Source organism: Mytilus californianus, unplaced genomic scaffold (assembly GCF_021869535.1).
Source record: "Mytilus californianus isolate M0D057914Y unplaced genomic scaffold, xbMytCali1.0.p SCAF_7, whole genome shotgun sequence".
Lineage (NCBI taxonomy): Eukaryota > Metazoa > Mollusca > Bivalvia > Mytilida > Mytilidae > Mytilus > Mytilus californianus.
The window spans coordinates 26,356,633-26,374,457 of record NW_026262723.1 but is presented as its reverse complement, the minus strand read 5'-3'; the positions used below and the strand labels follow the sequence as shown (position 1 = coordinate 26,374,457).

The 17,825-nt window shown below is 33.1% G+C and overlaps 1 protein-coding gene across 1 annotated transcript; it reads right to left on the bottom strand.

The window, feature by feature from the left end:
- Positions 1 to 2,504: 2,504 nt before the first annotated feature.
- LOC127708308 (ryncolin-1-like) lies at positions 2,505 to 17,558 on the bottom strand. Its single transcript, XM_052213158.1, has 5 exons — positions 17,495 to 17,558; positions 10,948 to 11,096; positions 5,183 to 5,279; positions 3,376 to 3,540; positions 2,505 to 2,885 (listed from the first exon to the last, which is right to left on the bottom strand). The coding sequence occupies exons 1-5, from the start codon at positions 17,556 to 17,558 to the stop codon at positions 2,626 to 2,628; spliced, it is 735 nt and encodes a 244-aa protein (XP_052069118.1). The 3' UTR covers positions 2,505 to 2,625.
- Positions 17,559 to 17,825: the final 267 nt, after the last annotated feature.

Here is a 17,825-nt window from a genome sequence, read left to right as displayed (position 1 = left end):
AATTAAATTAGTCGGCCCACCTTGCAAACCTACCTAACGTATTATTGTCCTGATTATTCATGAAATTATTGCCACTGGACGTTAAGCTGGCAAAAATCAATCAATAAAGTCAAACTTGGCATTTAATTGTTTAGGTTACTACATTTAGTCTTCATGGTCGCGTTTTTCTTCCTCATTTATTTTTGTATACTGGGCTTCCCGACTATTGGAAGTTTAGAAAAGATTTGTGAATGCACACAGACGAAATGTGTATTGCTTTATTTTCGTCTTGACCAACTAAATGCTTTTGTTGATCAAAACGCCTATTTTGATTATTTTTTTAAATTTTAAAACTTCTGTTTCATAAAAAAAATTAGTGTATTTCATTGTATGTTATACAGACGTTATAATAATTTAATTAAGCTTGTCCATTAAATAATCTAAATTTATGTCATAACATGCATGTAATGCCGATGTCATTAATATTTGAAAATCTACAATGCTTGAATAATTCTGTCATATATAATATTTCACCCAATATGACCCATTTCTTGAATCATGCATCATTTGTTCATTTTTGCGTTGTAATTTCGCTTCACTTTTTATTACACATGATATTTTTAAAAACGAATGAGAAGGTCTGTTTTTCCCCGAATGCGCATGACGTCTTTACACTAAGTCCATCGGATGTGTACTGATTGATAGTTTGTCTTCGATACAGAATTGTTTTTGTTAGTTTCTTTTGTGGTGTATATCAATCTTATATGCCAAGCCCTTTTTAAGTGATTTATACACTCAGTTTGTGTTATGTTGTGTTGTTACACCACTGTTACAGGTAAGGGGGAGGGCTGGGCGCCCGCTTACATGTTTAATCAAGATAGCTTGTATGTACCAGTTTCAAGTCCGGAGCCTGTATTTCAGTGGGTATTATTGGTTGCTGTCTGTCATATTAGTTTTCTCGTTTGAATTGTTATACTCTTTGTCATGTCGAGTCCTTTTGTAGCTTGCTATGCGGTATATGTTTTGCTCATTATTGATGGCCGTGCAAGTACCTTAAGCTTCGTACATCTACGTCATTTGGTCTCTGGTGGATAGTTATCTCATAGGCAATCATTCCACATCTTCTTATTTGTTTTAGAAGATATTATACGGGCATTTAAAAAGGGTCAACAGATACCACCATAACAAAAGGAAAACACGATGTACTCTGAGCTATTGCTCACCTATTATACCAATACTTATACCAGTTGAGCTGTATACTAAATATGAATTCTATACATACAATTAAGCAGAACACGCGGTAACTGTAAACACTTTCAAATTGATAAATACAATACAGGTACATTTCTATCGGTCTTATGTAAGACTACCGAATCTCACCTGTAATACCACCAAAAAATATCCGTCCAATTAAACAGTTCCAGAGTACTAACCCAACAACTTAAATTGAACTACTGATCAAACTGGTTCTATAACAAGTCTTAAATAAAAATAGAAAAATCAAAATCAAAATATAAAGGAAAAGAAATAAACATATAACATCATGAACATGTAGTTTTAACATGTAGTTGGTTCAAATATTAAAACGGAAATCATTAATGATTAAATGACGCAAGAGGTAGACCAGCATAGCCGTATCCATCGTCAAAGCATGGTGAAAACACCATTTTACAGAAAATTGCAAAAATTATCTGAGCGAACTCTCCAAAAACAAGGGACAAAGACAGGTTCTGGCGAAATCATGTTTTGTTAAGAAGTGCACCCGACGTAATGTTCCTCACGTGCAAAAAAGTTAGTGATAAGTCAAAAAAAGCGAACAATTTTATTTAGCAAAATTTACGCACACTTAAGAACATATACATGTAGCATATACATGTATGATAAATATAACAACAGATACAATAATCAATTAGACATTACAATAAATAGTATGTATACAGTCGGCATACACATACAAAATATTCGGTACGCATTAAACTCTAATGCCTCCTACCCTAAGTGTTATTGACTGTATTAAAAAGGGAACCAAGTAATTCTGTTGAAAATTACAAAAACTGCTATTTAGAAAAAAATATAAAACATCTTGACCGAGTAAGTAAAGTACTGTTATTCAGACCTATCAAAAATAATTACACTTTAGAAAATTATGTTCTAAGCAAATATTATGTTTTTAAGAAAGGTAATTTGTAAAAATAAAATAAGTGAACATCCATTACTTAAAGAAAGTTTAAAAATCACCGGAAGCCGACTATACATGTATAAACTTATCTGTAGTTACAAGTTAAAATGCACTTGCAAACGTATAAAGAGTTAATTTAGTAACATTTCCAAATGTATATACAATTAGTTTAGTAATATTTCATTTATCGTGATCAGTTTATATATGACTGTCTAAAGGAGATTACTTTAAATGCATTGATATTTGAGAAAAAAGTCCATTCAAGATTGATTCATTCTTGTTTACTTAAAGACCAGTGTAAATTATTCCATGCATATTAAAAAAAAGCAAATAAAAATAACTCGCAATGCTACATTGTATTTATATAAACAAAACTAAATTGAGCAAGGTAAACGCATGAAATGAACGAATTAAACATTATCAAAGAATTGAAATACAAAAATTGTCAAAATAAAGAATTTTGATCTTTATCCAGGTAAATGCACTTTTCTCAACATCATTACAGATGATTTCATTGAATAGTATGACTTCCACTTTAAAGCCTTCCATGTAATACCTTTCATGTCAATCTGTCCACCTTGAACATACCGTCCGTTAAGATTGACATAGGTACAATACTTGTACCACCAGGCTCCATTTCTTTGATTTGCACAGTTACCTGGATCAGCATCGTTATCCCTGTCCTTTGTAGTAAATCGCATTCTATTATTATACTGCAATTTATCTCCTGTTCAAAAGAATTCAAATATATATTTAATAATATCGTTTCACACTACTTTTATGACCTTAGTTGTATTTTGCTATTTTTAGGTCCTTTTCGGTTCTTATACATCCTTTGGCTTTCAAATATTCGGCTTTGAGTATTCCTGATGAAGGTAAATCCAGAAACAACGCTTTGGACGCAAGCTAGTTTCAACTTTACCAATTATCTACACAATCGCAGCAGCATGAAAACTAGTCATTTTTGGGGCCCTTTATAGCTTGCTGTTAGGTGTGACCCAAGGATCCATGCTGGAGGCCGTACTTTGACCTATAATGGTTTACTTTTACAAATTGTGACTTGTATGGAGAGTTGTCTCATTGGCACTCATACCACATCTTCTTATATCTATATAAATTGATTGACAGAGTGCTATGCTTCTAATATTTCTTTCCCGAGAACCACAAAATAGCAGATTATGCACATATAGCATTGTATGACTCTAACGTTTACTTACCGAGATCCCCACTATATCCACCAACTTCAAGTTTGTATTTGGTAGAAACATTACCAACAGAGAATTTCGAATATTTTGCATATCCTGTGTTTCCTTCAAAATCGGTAAGATCTACCCTTAATTCATGTAGTCCTTTCGACGTTAATTCATTAATTTTCTGATTACCTGAAAATGGTTTTAAAAATCTTAAATTATGTATGATGTTTTTTGTCTCGTCTGAGACGAATGTCACGAAGGCGAGACAAAGCTACCTTACATTATGTCTTCGACGTCTTCAACATTTAGGTTCTGTCAGCGGTTAAATTTTAATATAGACATCATTGACTGGACAGAAGCTTTATCGTTATCAAAGGAGAGTATCTAGGACACATTGTTTTTTTTATTATTTTTTAGTTTAGTGGGTATTGTAAGTATTTTTGCTGTAAACATTCACATACAGTCATATTTTAGACTTCAATAATAACTTTATCAATCCTCCATGGATTATTACGAAACTTGGACAGAAGCATGTTTATGATAAAGAAATATCATCTGAAGTATTGTTTTCACCCCCCTAATATATGGACTTAGCTTTTGTTAGTCAACATTACACGTTTACACTGACAGCAAGAATCATAGTAGAGGCACTGGGTTCCGCGGAACTATTTACGAGTTTTTATTTGTCAAATAATTTAAAAACCGTTCATAAACATCAATATAAGGGCTGGGAGGTATCAATTAGAGAACAGCAATCCAACGGCACAAAAATCCGACGACATCCAGAGGCAAACATAGAATATACGGTCTTAGGGTTCATCATAACCTTATAGCAAATATGGCCGTATTTACCATGTTTACACTACAGATTTCATTCTGAGTAGAGACAAACCTGTGCACTTAGAGAGTTTTGGAGCATGGCTGGACCTAGATATATCAAATTTAAATGCGTTTTAAGTTTCAGAATATTAAAACTTAACTGGATTTTGCTATTCATTTTTTTTTTCTCATTCCTGCAGAAGGTGCCAAAATAAACTAAGTTTGGAAAGGGGTTTTAGAAGCTCCCCTCATATAATAAATGTGAGTAGTATTGATTTAAATGGACAATGGATGGACAGTAGACATCTGCAAACAATAGGTGATTTAAACTGTGTAACTGAGTGGACCGTATCAAAAGAATTTCATGTGTTAGTTTATTGTGCTATCTTCTGCAGACTGGAAAAAATGCACATCAAAATCCAGGTAAGTTTTTAATTTTCTGCAACATAAACTACATATAAATTAAATATATCTAGGTCCTGCCATGCCTTAAAACATTCCTAGATGCACCATTTTGTCTGTACTCATAGTAGATTTTGTGGTGTAAACGCGGCCATATTTTTAAATTTCTTTAAATGAACCTTAAAGAGGTGTCTATATACTGGTTTAACCCCTCCGTATTTTGTACCCGTACAAAGTCAGACTATCTGGACATGTGTTGTTCGTGTTGTTTGTCTGTAGTTACACATTAATAATCAGGGGCCTCTGTAGCCGAGTGGTCTAAGTAGTCGGAACTACTGTGTCACAAGCCTGTCAATACTGAGGTTGTGAGTTCCAAACCCGCACGCGGCAGGTGCGCTCGACTCCAATCTTAATTGACTAGGATTGTTAGTTTTCCTACAGAAGGTCGGTGGTTGTCTCCGGGCCCTCCGTCTTCCTCCCCCAATAAAAACTGACCACCGCGCATGAAATAGCACAATAGTGCTTAATGTGGAGTTAAACACTATTCAATCAATCAATCAATTACATTAATAATTGCTTCTCTTAAATAATATATATCATAAAAATTTACCTAGCCAAAATTCCGCCTCCAAATTCCCAAATCCATTTTCATATTCCTCCCATCTTCTGAAAAAGTCTGTCGTACCGTTTATTCTTCTCTGAAATACCTGACAAATATAAACGATAAAATCAAATACCAATAGGTAATTTTTTTCAAAATTGTTATAAATTCATGATTCATATATATTAGGGATGTCAAAAAGTACTCGAGTACTCGAGTATCGCTCGGTAGTACCGAGTATCGAATACCAAAATGATATTCGACTAATCAGTTTCCTGTAAGAATGTTGTTGCCTTCTTGAAGAAATAATATTTTTATTAAGAGCACCTCCCGGGAAATTAAATATTAATCATAATTAATCAAAATTATGTTTCGAATGTTTGCGTTTAATTGTCATTTAAAATTCCTCCAAGCATAGGTGGACTGTGAACAAGAGCACCTTTTCCAAGACTTACACTTTTAGCGTAGCGTGTCTGAGTCATTAAACTACCTCTGTACCGTCAGAGCAAATATTTTCATCAGCAGGACTTTTAGTTACGTAACAAAGTTGAGAGTCGACTCGTCACAGAAAAAGCTGACAGGATAATATAACTTAATAAGAACAATTTCGTTGCACCCTGTGTCGACCCTCAGAAAATGGTTAAAGGCATCAGTAAGTTCTAATCATCACCCTTTGCTTATCATTAAATGTGTTAGGATTCCCAATAACTATTGTTTGGGTAATCTTTTTTTCTATAGATGTTTACTAATTAATTGATTATGTCATTGCCAGCTTACATAATTAGTATATGGCATAAATGTCCTAGGACTATCATCTAGTCCTGGGGCCTGTTTATCGAAGCAGTCTTAGGATTAGGACGTGTCCTAAGACCAATTTATCTGGCTAGTGGGTTTATCAAACATGTCGTAACTTAGGAAAATCCTAGGAATTGTCCTAACTTTAGGATACCAGTTTAGGTGTCTTAAGATGGTCTTAGGATGGTCCTAACTTTAGGATATATTTAGGATGGTTATTTTATAAACAAATATGGCCTGTATTGGTTGCATTTACTTTAGGGAACTACCATTTGATTTTTATGACGGGGGTGGGGGGCCTAGGATGAAAAATGTTGTTCTTTTTTTATTGTTGTAATCTCTGTCCTTCCTTTTTATTTTTCACTCTATTCGGTCCTGCCTTTTTTTTATTAGTTTATCCTGACTTATTTTTACATAAATTGTTATCTTGCTTTTTTTTTAGGCAAAGTTGCTCATCCTGCCTTTTTTTTTACTCCAAACTCCTGTCCTGCCTTTTTTTCAAATTTCATCCTAGTCTCCCCCCCCCCCCCCCCTCAATAAAGGAACAAAAATCAAATGGTAGTTCCCTTAATTCATATTAAATCCCTATCCCTCTTTTCAGCACCATTTGTTGCAACATTTGGCAATCTACCAAAAAGTAAAGCGTTATTCTTGTCCACGTCGTTCAGGAGGTTCATTCCTCCTATTCCCACTTTTTATAAATCTAGTAAGAAAAGTTAAAACTTCATGTGGGAATAGGGGGAAAACGTGTGCAAACAAAGGATTATACTGTATAAACATTGTTTAATCAACTTTTAATTGGCAAGTGTTTATTTTTATAGGTAATAGGTTATTTTTGTATGGGTATGAATTAAGTGTTTTTAATTAAGATAGATATGAAAGAAATAGAAACAAATATAAGTAAATTATTTTATTTCTTTTATAACACAAATTCAACAGTAGATTCAAGCAAGCATTATAATATGAAACAAACAATACAAGTTAACAGCACTAAAACAAATCACACATTGTAGCACACACATTAGAAATTCACTGTATATAAGTCTATTAAAGTTTATTAATCTTATCTATTCAACGTGAAGAAGGTAGGAGGCTGCATCACCAAACTGTACTGTTGTGACTTCCTGGTTGCGGTGTCTAACCTTAAGCTCTTCGTATCTGTTGTTGATTTCGACATACTTTTGTTTTTGGCCCACTCTCTTCCCACCGGCTACATACTTGATCATGGTCAGGGCGTTGAAAGCTTCCGCATGTTTCAGTAGTTTTATGAGTTTAAAGATGTTTGGATGTTGGTGCTGGACATGTTTCTTCAGCTTGCTGTGCCATTCCTCTAGATGATGTGTAGTCTTCGGTCCCAGTGTTTGTAATGGTCCCAAAGGTGACTGTTCTGTTCGACCCAGTATGTTGTTACATAGTCTTTAAAGGGCGTGTAGTTGATGTTAGTATCAATCTGATCTATGTCGGTTAGGGCATTAAACCACACATCTTCGACCTCAGCAGTAGGTACAATTGGAAGGGCAGCGGCACAGCGTACTAGTTGATGAATGTTGTTGTCGTTCTTTTATGGAACCCGAATCCCTGTTTCTTGTGCTTTTCTACAGATGCATTGTGTGTATTGGAAAAAAAACAGCCTTTTGCGTTGATGCCAGGAAATACAGAATATGCTTCAATTCGGATGACGACTTCATAGTCCAGGAAGATATTGGTAGGCTGAACTTGTAGTTGGTGTTGGTGGCATAATCTTTGAGTAAAGTCAGGAACCTTGTGTATATCATTTTGCTCTTGGCTGGAAGTAAACTGTGTTTCAGTGGATACATTGCGCCGTCAATCATTGCGTGAAATGTGTAAAGTTGGAAGAATAGGCTCGGACAGGAATAAAATGTACCATCACCATATATGATATCTGCAGCTGCTAGGTGTGTTAGATTTTTTTGAGTACTGAAGATTAACATACGCCTAACTGTGTTGTCGTCTGTTAGCAGGAATGGGTCACCTTTGGTAGTACGTGCCCAAATACCATCTATCTATGTTGATTTCATCAACAGTTTTTTGGTAAAACTGGGATGTTCTTCTTGCATTTGTTGTACATGGAAATCTTGCAAGATGGGAAAGCTTGTTATTTATTATCTTTCATCAATTTATTTGTTCGGATGACAATTTTTTAAGTTTACAAATTCAATGATTTTTTAATCTTACATCTATTTATCTGACTTACTCTTTATTTTTAAGTAATTCTTTGAAGAAGAAAAAAACATATTACAAATAAAGGTGTATTAAATCATTATTTTTTTTTTAAAATAATATTATACTTAAACAGTGTAAGAAATATGTTTTCTTTTAAAAAATACAGGTAAATCTCAGGTGAATTTTATAATTAACCTTGATTGTTATAAAAACAAATTATTTATCAAAACATCTATTGTTATTTGCATGTGGGAATAGAAGGAATAGTGAATTTTAAAAAGTAGGAATAGGAGGAAGACACCGTCCAGGAGAGTCTGTAGTTTTGCATCGGTAGAATTCGAATTTCGTCTCTTATATTCACACGTATCATCGCATGTTATTTGCAGTAATAAAAAAAGTTGAAGTACTCAGTATTTATATGAAAGATGCACGAAATTTGCCTCTGAACTTTTAAGTATGAAACCGTGACACTTCGAATTCAGCTCACTCAAAGCATATAATGATTTTACCGATTATATATTTTATTTTAACTATTTACAATTCGTTTGTTTCAATTCTTATATACAAAGCAGTTATATTTTTTCTCTTATGTTTTGTTTTATGAGTTTAAATGTACAATTTTAATATAAAAAGTATTTATCACCTTTAATTTAAAACTAATAATTTTTTTCTAATTATTTATCTTTTTTTAAAATTATAGTTATTGGTTAGATTTGATACAATATTTTAATTTTTTCATTTTTAATTTGTTATTTTCTTTTACGCCAATACTTAGGACAGCGGTTAGGACATCCAAGCTAAGATAATCCTAAGATAGCTTCGATGTGCATGCTGAGACATGTCGTAAGTCGGTCCTAACTTTATCCTAATTTCTGTCCTAATAAATTCTTAGGACCGATCTTAGGACAGTTTCGATAAACAGGCCCCTGGGTAATAATGTTGAGGGTTTACGTCCATAAGACAACGTCCCACAATACGTAAAATGGGTATAATTTTGTGTTTCCATTTTGTAGATGTTTTTCCGAGCGAGTACTCGAGTATCGCTCGGTAAATCCAACGAGTACTCGATTAGTAAATCGTCACCGAGTTGACATCCCTAATATATATAGCATTAAGGTATACACTCATTTATGAAATGTAAATTGCTCAATATTGTACAATTTCTTCAGTTGTTTTGATTTTTCAGTTATCCTGGTAGAGTAACACACTAGTCCTTTATGAATTTTGTGTGTCCAAAGCGCTTTTCAAAAGTTACCTTCATCCTAGACGCTCAAAACTAAACTTTGAAAGCCAAGGATGTTTTATAATAAATTCTCACAAGACAAAAAAGGGACTTAAATAGAAAAAAAAATCAACTTAAGTCTGGTTTGCCTAACGATTAAGTGCATAAGTTTCTTTTTAATTTCTAAATTCATCAACGGGAAAATTTTAGGAATGTATGTATTAAAATCATGTCACTGAATAAGCTCTGACTAAAGTGCTAACGATATCATCGGCAACTAACAGTCCAACCGCACATTATCGACCCACCAAGTAAAGAAAATGACAATGTATACATTTGGTGCGTTCGAAGCTCTTTAGATCAGTACATTATATTTTGTGTACACGTTTTTTTTTTGTACTCTGATAACACAAATTAAAATAATTCTTTATAATAATACTTAATTTCAGAAAGCAATACAGCTTATAGGCGTATGACAAAATATACATCAAATTCCAATACACACATACATATATAAACAGTAATATATAACAAATAATATCTATATAAACAAAAAGAGCTTAAACAGATGACAAAATCCACCAAAGTAACCTTTGCCTAATGTTACAAGACGTGTATATTCCATATTTTTTTTTTTAACATAAGAAAACCATGAAAAAAAATCAGTGGAGGTGAGCCATTTAATTAGACAGAATTTTTCGTATAATTATTTCTGCCCATGATAAATCAGTCAGATAGACTTTTTTCCGTATAATTATTTCTGTCCATGATAGAGCATTCAGATAGACAGAATTTTTCGTATAATTATTACTGTCCATGATAAAGCATTCAGATAGACATAATTTTTCGTATAATTATTTCTGTCCATGATAAAGCATTCAGATAGACAGAATTTTTCGTATAATTATTTCTGTCCATTATAAAGCATTCAGATAGACATAATTTTTCGTATAATTATTTCTGTCCATGATAAAGCATTCAGATAGACAGAATTTTTCGTATAATTATTTCTGGCCATGATAAAGCATTCAGATAGACAGAATGTATCGTATAATTATTTTTATCCATGATAAAGCATTCATATAGACAGAATTTTTCGTATAATTATTTCTGGCCATGAAAAAGCATTCATATAGACAGAATTTTTCGTATAATTATTTTCATCCATGATAAAGCATTCATATAGACAGAATTTTGCGTATAATTATTTCTGGCCATGAAAAAGCATTCATATAGACAGAATTTTTCGTATAATTATTTCTGGCCATGAAAAAGCATTCATATGGACAGAATTTTTCGTATAATTATTTCTGGCCATGAAAAAGCATTCATATAGACAGAGTTTTTCTTATAATTATTTCTGTCCATGATATAGCATTCAGATAGACAGAATGTATCCAATTGTTAACGCAGTTCATGACAAAGTATTCAGATAGATACTCATCCATGAAAGCAATTAATACTACTGTACAACTTACAATGTATAGAGTATATATTAACGTTATTAACAACAGTAAATAGATAGACAAAATGAAAAAAATATAATAAAAAAGACTGATGGAGTATCATTTACCGTCCAATTTCCGTTGTCCGTTTCAAAATCACAATAAACTTCAAAACCACTGACACTGGACCAGTTAGAAAATATTGTGTAAATCCCATTTCCTCTTCTAACAGTTATTTCTTCACACTCTGTTGGTAGTGGTTTAGGACATTTTGATTCTTCAGAAAAAGAAAATCAAATGTTTAAATTTTGCCATACCATTTATTGTTTATATCGTTATAATGGTTTTTATTTTACCCTTTTAACTTTTTTGATTCGAGCGTCTCTGATGAGTCTTTTGTAGCAGAAACGCGCGTCTAGCGTACAACATTTTAATCCTGGGGCCAGTTTCACGAAGCTGTCTTAGGACTACGACATGTCTTAGGATGGTCTTACGAAATATCTTAGGACTAAGTGGGTTTCACAAAGTGGTCCTAAATTAGGACACCTCTTAAAGTTGGTCATAAAGTTAGGACTACACGAGAGGTGTCTTATGATGGTCTTAGGATAGTCATAAGCTTATTTATATAAATTACACTATTTTTTTTTATTAATTTTGTAAATTATCTTATTATTATCTAATTATCCATTCTTCTTTTCCTGCTCACAACTAAATCTTTTTTGGTTGACGGATTGTCATGATTTGTCAAGAATAAACATTCGATGTATTGGTATCAAGAATGCACGATTTTATCCTTTAACCCTATTATAACCGATACAGTGACAAATTGAATTCAACTCACTTATACAAAAAAAAAAAAAAAATTTTATTCCTTTTTCTCGATTTTGTATTTAAAGTTCATATGTATATTAGTATATTTAGACTATTTACACCTAGAAAATTCACCGACCATTTGCACCTAGCAAAGTCACCCAACCATTTGCACCTAGCGAAGTCACCGACTATTTACACATAGAAAAAAAAATCACCCAACAGTTTGCAATTAGAAAGTCGCCGATTATTTCAAGTTTGGCGCTTCATAACTTTCATTTTCAAACCACAAACAATCACTCCTCTCCGTAGTTGATCATTTCAGTTTTATTTGACTGTCAGCCAATCACGGACGCTTTTACATGTGTTGGGCCAATCAGCAGCCATCTCTCTGTTTAGGGAAATTCCCGAAATGACGAATCAAAATGTAAACATTGGAAGTTTTATGTAAATAAAGATGTTTTCCAGCTTAATATCAATAAGAACCAACATATTTATTCATCGTGAAAGTTATTACACATACAGGATAACTTAGGAACAAGTGAAACAGGTTAATATCTCAAATAAAACAACAGAAATAAAGGTACCGGCACTCCGGGATCAAACTTTGTCACCGCGAGTAAATTCCAATCATAACATCATTTGAAACACAATAGAATGAAATCTTGATGATCAATATTAGTACAATCAGCATATTAAATAGACTCATTTGCATAGCATATCATCTCACAGACATCTTCGTATTATTATTTGTACTTAATAACAGAGCATATTCAAAAAGAGGGGTGAACGGCATTACATTGCCCCCATCCTTCTGAATTTCGTCCCCAAATAGGTGGAATTGATTTGGTTTACAGCGATATGAACTAAAGTTAGGTAATCATTGAAGTATTCAACAAACATTCAAATAGCATTTACCAAGCACCATAGTCAGTGATTACAGTACTTTATGACTTTGATTTTTCAGAATAAAAATCCTATTTCATTTTGGCCTGATATTTAACTATATCAGATAAACAACTTATATAAAACAATACAACACCATTTAAATATACTTATTTCTTGATTTATTACCCATGCCACACATATGTTTCTATCTACATTTTATAAATTCAAAACTCTATCCTAACCACCGTGTCCCGCTATTATGTAACAGCTTACGAATCAATCTTTGGTTTTATTCATTTTAATATTATTGCTATCTACTGATATTCCGTTTTCCCATTTTCTGCAAAGAAAATAAATTAATACATCTATTTTACTATTGGACTATATTTGGTTACTTCGTTTCACTTTGATTTTATGTTCTTTTCCTTTATTCTCATATTTTGGCTTGTAAGCATAATGAAATGCTTCCCCAACAAACCTGTTTTATCATTATTTGCTTCATAAACACTGACCAGTGATAAGGTCACTCGTGTGTCTATCTCTTTTGAGCAAACATGTCGTTCCTATCTGTTAATGATTATTATTTTTTTTTTTAGCCCTATATGGTATTACATGTACTTATTTCTCTCTTTAAATTCATTCCCTGATTTGTAAATATTGTGAAATATTTCTTCAGCAAATCCGCTTTTACTAAATTTTACACCATAAATATTCACCAAATTTCTCTTTCTCTATCTATATATTATTCTTTGCAAATTATTCTTTGAATTTTAACAACATTATTTGACATTGCCTAGACTGATCACCCTCTTTATACTCCTAACCGGGCTTGCAAACATTGTTAAAAGTTTCTCCAGCAGACCCGTTCTTATCAAGCTTTGCTCCATAGACACTGACCAGTGATTAGGTCACACCTGTGTCTATCTCTGTTGAGCAATCAATCTCCACCTTCAGTAACTATCCGATCTAGGAAATTTTTCATATAAACGCAGCCTTTTTCGGAAAGTGCCTCGTTGTGTACATCTCGTTATTTACTGATCAATAGCTACTCTATCTTTTCTGATCAACTCTCAAGCATGATACCTTCAAGTCACATATTTTGACTGGCCAGGCCAAAACATCTACATTTCGGTATTAAACTTAGACAGTCTTTCCAGCAACATATACTCTTAACTTTTATTTTAAATTTTCTCTATTACGAGCATAAAGAATAATTCTCTTAATAGGGCCTCTCACTAAGACTGTAATCATTTAACATCATCATATCAGCGTGTTGAACAATTGTTCAGCACCACATAACCAGAGTGTTTAACCAAACTGTCAACTGACATTCTGGGTTTTCATAAAATTCTTAAAATAGAAACGACCAATACAGTTCAGTATATTCACCAAAAATTTTTCATTAGTTTAAAACAAATCACAACAGAATGATATTTAGCGCGACCATAGACCGTGCGTTAGTAATAATTTATCTCTGTAATTACTACAATTTCCGCATCGGGAATTTTACATGAAGCATCACCTCTAATTTAAAACAAGGCATAACCTCACCTTTAACTGGTAAAACATCCTTAGTGAAAGGATATCAACATAATATTTATACATAAAATCTGTTAAAAGAAATGGCGGCATCTTTTATTTCCGCCAATAACATTTCATGTTTCAAATACATGAGACGAGTATCTAACTTTATTTCTAAATTTGCTTTTATCTATTAATTCTGTAGTGTCTACCGCAGATATATATTTTTTTAGAAGCCAAAACATTTACTATAGTATTGAGAATTCATTCTCGCTCATGACATTTGTCCAAAATTTAATACATTGATTAACTTTATGATTTTTCTTTGTTTTAGACAATGGTCTAAACGGTTTCAGTCTCGACCGTACAAACGATCTGTCTATCAGCTATACGTAAGGCTTCAAGTCTAACAGCAATATTCTCTGCTTCATTAATTGAAGTTGGTCCAACCTCTCTCAGTCGGAGGCGTATATCAGTCTCGGGAATTGCATCGATAAAATAATCCAGAGACAAGTTGTCCATAACTAGAGCAGTAGTATCCGGGTAAGCCCTACGTGTAAGTTTCTTTATAGCTTGTGCAAATTCTGGCAGTGTTTCATTTTTCAATCTAACCCTTGTTTGCAACTCAGCCCTAAAAACTTCTGATCTATTTATAGAACCGAATCGACTTTTCATAGCATTTACCAAACACTCAAAATCGTGCCGTTCCCTATCTGTGATTTCATTTAATATAGCCTGAGCACTTCCAGATAAACTACTAGCCAAAAGTAAGGCCTTAGTCTTGAGGTCCCAATCATTTAGTTCTGCCAATAAATTAAATTGGGTCAAATACTCCTCCAAATCATCCGAGCCGTCATATATTTGTGGTTTTATTTTGCAAGAGATTTCAGGTTTTGACCGTCGGATATCTGGAATATGACTGTTATTTTTATCAGTTCTGTCATGCCTGATTATATGTTCCAGACTATTTGCTGGAGTTTCGATTCCCCGACCTAAAATTGGGGTGGACCTACTTTCCATAGCTTGCCCTTCAAATTTGACAAACATCTGATTCATATCCTTTGAAAAATCGGAAAAACATTGGTCCATCCGAAGTTTCATTCCTGCACGTGCCTCTGCCAGCATTCTCTCCGTTGTGCTAAAAATTTCAGAACTTTGTTTCTCTAATAAACTTTCATGCATAATTGCATCTGCTTCATCGCCAATCTCATTGAGATGTGGGCCAAACGTAACAACGTTTGAATCAACCATTTTTATTATTATTCTTGGTTTTATAGTTAATTTGTTTTAGTGTACAAACTCTAACAGACTCTATTAATGAATCCCACCGCTGCCACCAAATATTACGCTGCCTCCCTGGTAATAGAGTCGGCCACCAGAGATCACAGGTTACATAGAAAAGGGATTTCTTAACTGGTATGATTTATTACTGTAAAATGTAGGGCCGACGTCTAATTGGAATACCGTCGAACCAACCCACTTTACAGCTTCGTTTAACCTTTGTTCTACATGTCTATTTATTGTATATATGATTGAGAAATAAAAGAAATAGCATATATAACAGTTTTGATTATTTATTTGACAATTATAAACGCGGATAATCTGGCTGGACAGGCTCTGTCATTGGTCTGGTTGGGTCCCAGGTTATGCTTGGTCTATCTTATTTAATCTATATATATATATTAATCATATATATACAACAATCCAGAGTCACCACTCTGTTAACTACAACTAATTCAGTTCAAAACTACAGAGGTAGCGTATAGCTAGAACAGGCTTCCATAGGTGCTTCAATAAAAGAACACTTGTAAAAGTATGTAGCCTTAAATCAACAACATCTATTTTAAATAACTACTTGAAATATTGGTACAATTTACACCCTAAATTGTCACCAAGTATTTACACCCAAATAAGTCACCGACTATTTACACCTAGAAAATTCACCGACCATTTGCACCTAGCAAAGTCACCCAACCATTTGCACCTAGCGAAGTCACCGACTATTTACACATAAAAAAAATCACCCAACAGTTTGCAACTAGAAAGTCGCCGATTATTTCAAGTTTGGCGCTTCATAACTTTCATTTTCAAACCACAAACAATCACTGCTCTCCGTAGTTGATCATTTCAGTTTTATTTGACTGTCAGTCAATCACGGACGCTTTTACATGTCTTGGGCCAATCAGCAGCCATCTCTCTGTTTAGGGAAATTCCCGAAATGGCAAATCAAAATGTAAACATTGGAAGTTTTATGTAAATAAAGATGTTTTCCAGCTTAATATCAATAAGAACCAACATATTTATTCATCGTGAAAGTTATTACACATACAGGATAACTTAGGAACAAGTGAAACAGGTTAATATCTCAAATAAAACAACAGAAATAAAGGTACCGGCACTCCGGGATCAAACTTGCAAATTTGTCACCGCGAGTAAATTCCAATCATAACATCATTTGAAACACAATAGAATGAAATCTTGATGATCAATATTAGTACAATCAGCATATTAAATAGACTCATTTGCATAGCATATCATCTCACAGACATCTCCGTATTATTATTTGTACCTAATAACAGAGCATATTCAAAAAGAGGGGTGGACGGCATTACAATATCTTATGACAGGTCTTAGGATAGCTTCGTGAAACCGGCCCCTGGTATCTACGATGAATTTATTTACAACCGTTTGTAATGAATACCAAAGTGGTGTATCTGGTTTTAAGGAGAAAAAATACTTTCCGTTCAAATTCATCTCAAATAAAAACAAAGTTATCTTTTACCTCTAAGTACATGAAATAGTGGAAAAGAATCAAAAACATGAAATGTAAAAATATAAGACAAAAGAAACAATTTTAGATTTACCATATCGCAATATCATGTTTTAGATGACGCTGATTAAAATCAAATAAGAGGCACATAAGCACCGGGTTGTAGGACAAGGGAGGCGTCTTTATATATAGACGGCCCAAGTTCAAATAAATATTAATATGTAAAAATTGAGACGTGGTATATGATTGTAAAGAGCCACTGTTTTTTTTTTCAAACTCCTGCATATGATTTAAGGGTGTTTGCTACTCCGTTTTAAAATAACAAGCTTTTTAGAAGACTTTGATGAATTTATAGTATATAAACAAAGGAATTAAAAAAGCAGAAAAAATGAAGGGTTCGTGTGCTTGTTTTCGAGATATAAACCATTTAATAATTGGATTCTGAATATCTGGCAAAAATTCAACAACAAGAGGAGATAACATCTTTAAACACTTCTGTTATATCTAACGACTGAAAAATGCATTTCCAGCTTCATATTAAATAACAGTAATGATACGTATGTTATACATATGACCAATTCACATGTGACCACCAATAGTTACATTTTAATTAATAATATTGAATTGTCGGACTACTTTATAAACGCTTAACTAATTTTATGAAAAACTTTGTTAAACATACTTACCTCTTTCAGTGTTTGAAATATTAAGTTTTGTCATCAGGAATCCATAGTTCTTTTCCATAATCATTTCATAATTATCTGGAATAAATGTTTTGATTCTAGAATTGGTGATTCATTAGAATATCGCTAGACAAAAAGACAGGGGAGAATATACCAAAGAGGAGGGCAAAAACAATAAGCAGAATACAGAAAGACAAAACCCCTATCAATACAGACGTCTCCCTAAATAAGGAAAAAAAAACCAAACAGATTATCTTATTACGAGATAATTACGAGATAATTATCGCGTAATTACGAGAAAACTATCGCGTAATTACGAGATAATCATTTTTTT

Bases quoted from the DNA above. Each gene is read 5' to 3' on its own strand.
- LOC127708308 (XM_052213158.1), bottom strand. From the start codon at position 17,558: ATGATTATGGAAAAGAACTATGGATTCCTGATGACAAAACTTAATATT. The intron at 5,280-10,947 runs GTAAATGATACT...TATATTTGTCAG, and splicing joins CGGACAACGGAAATTGGACG to GTATTTCAGAGAAGAATAAA. The intron at 2,886-3,375 runs GTAAGTAAACGT...TCTTTTGAACAG, and splicing joins TGGATATAGTGGGGATCTCG to GAGATAAATTGCAGTATAAT.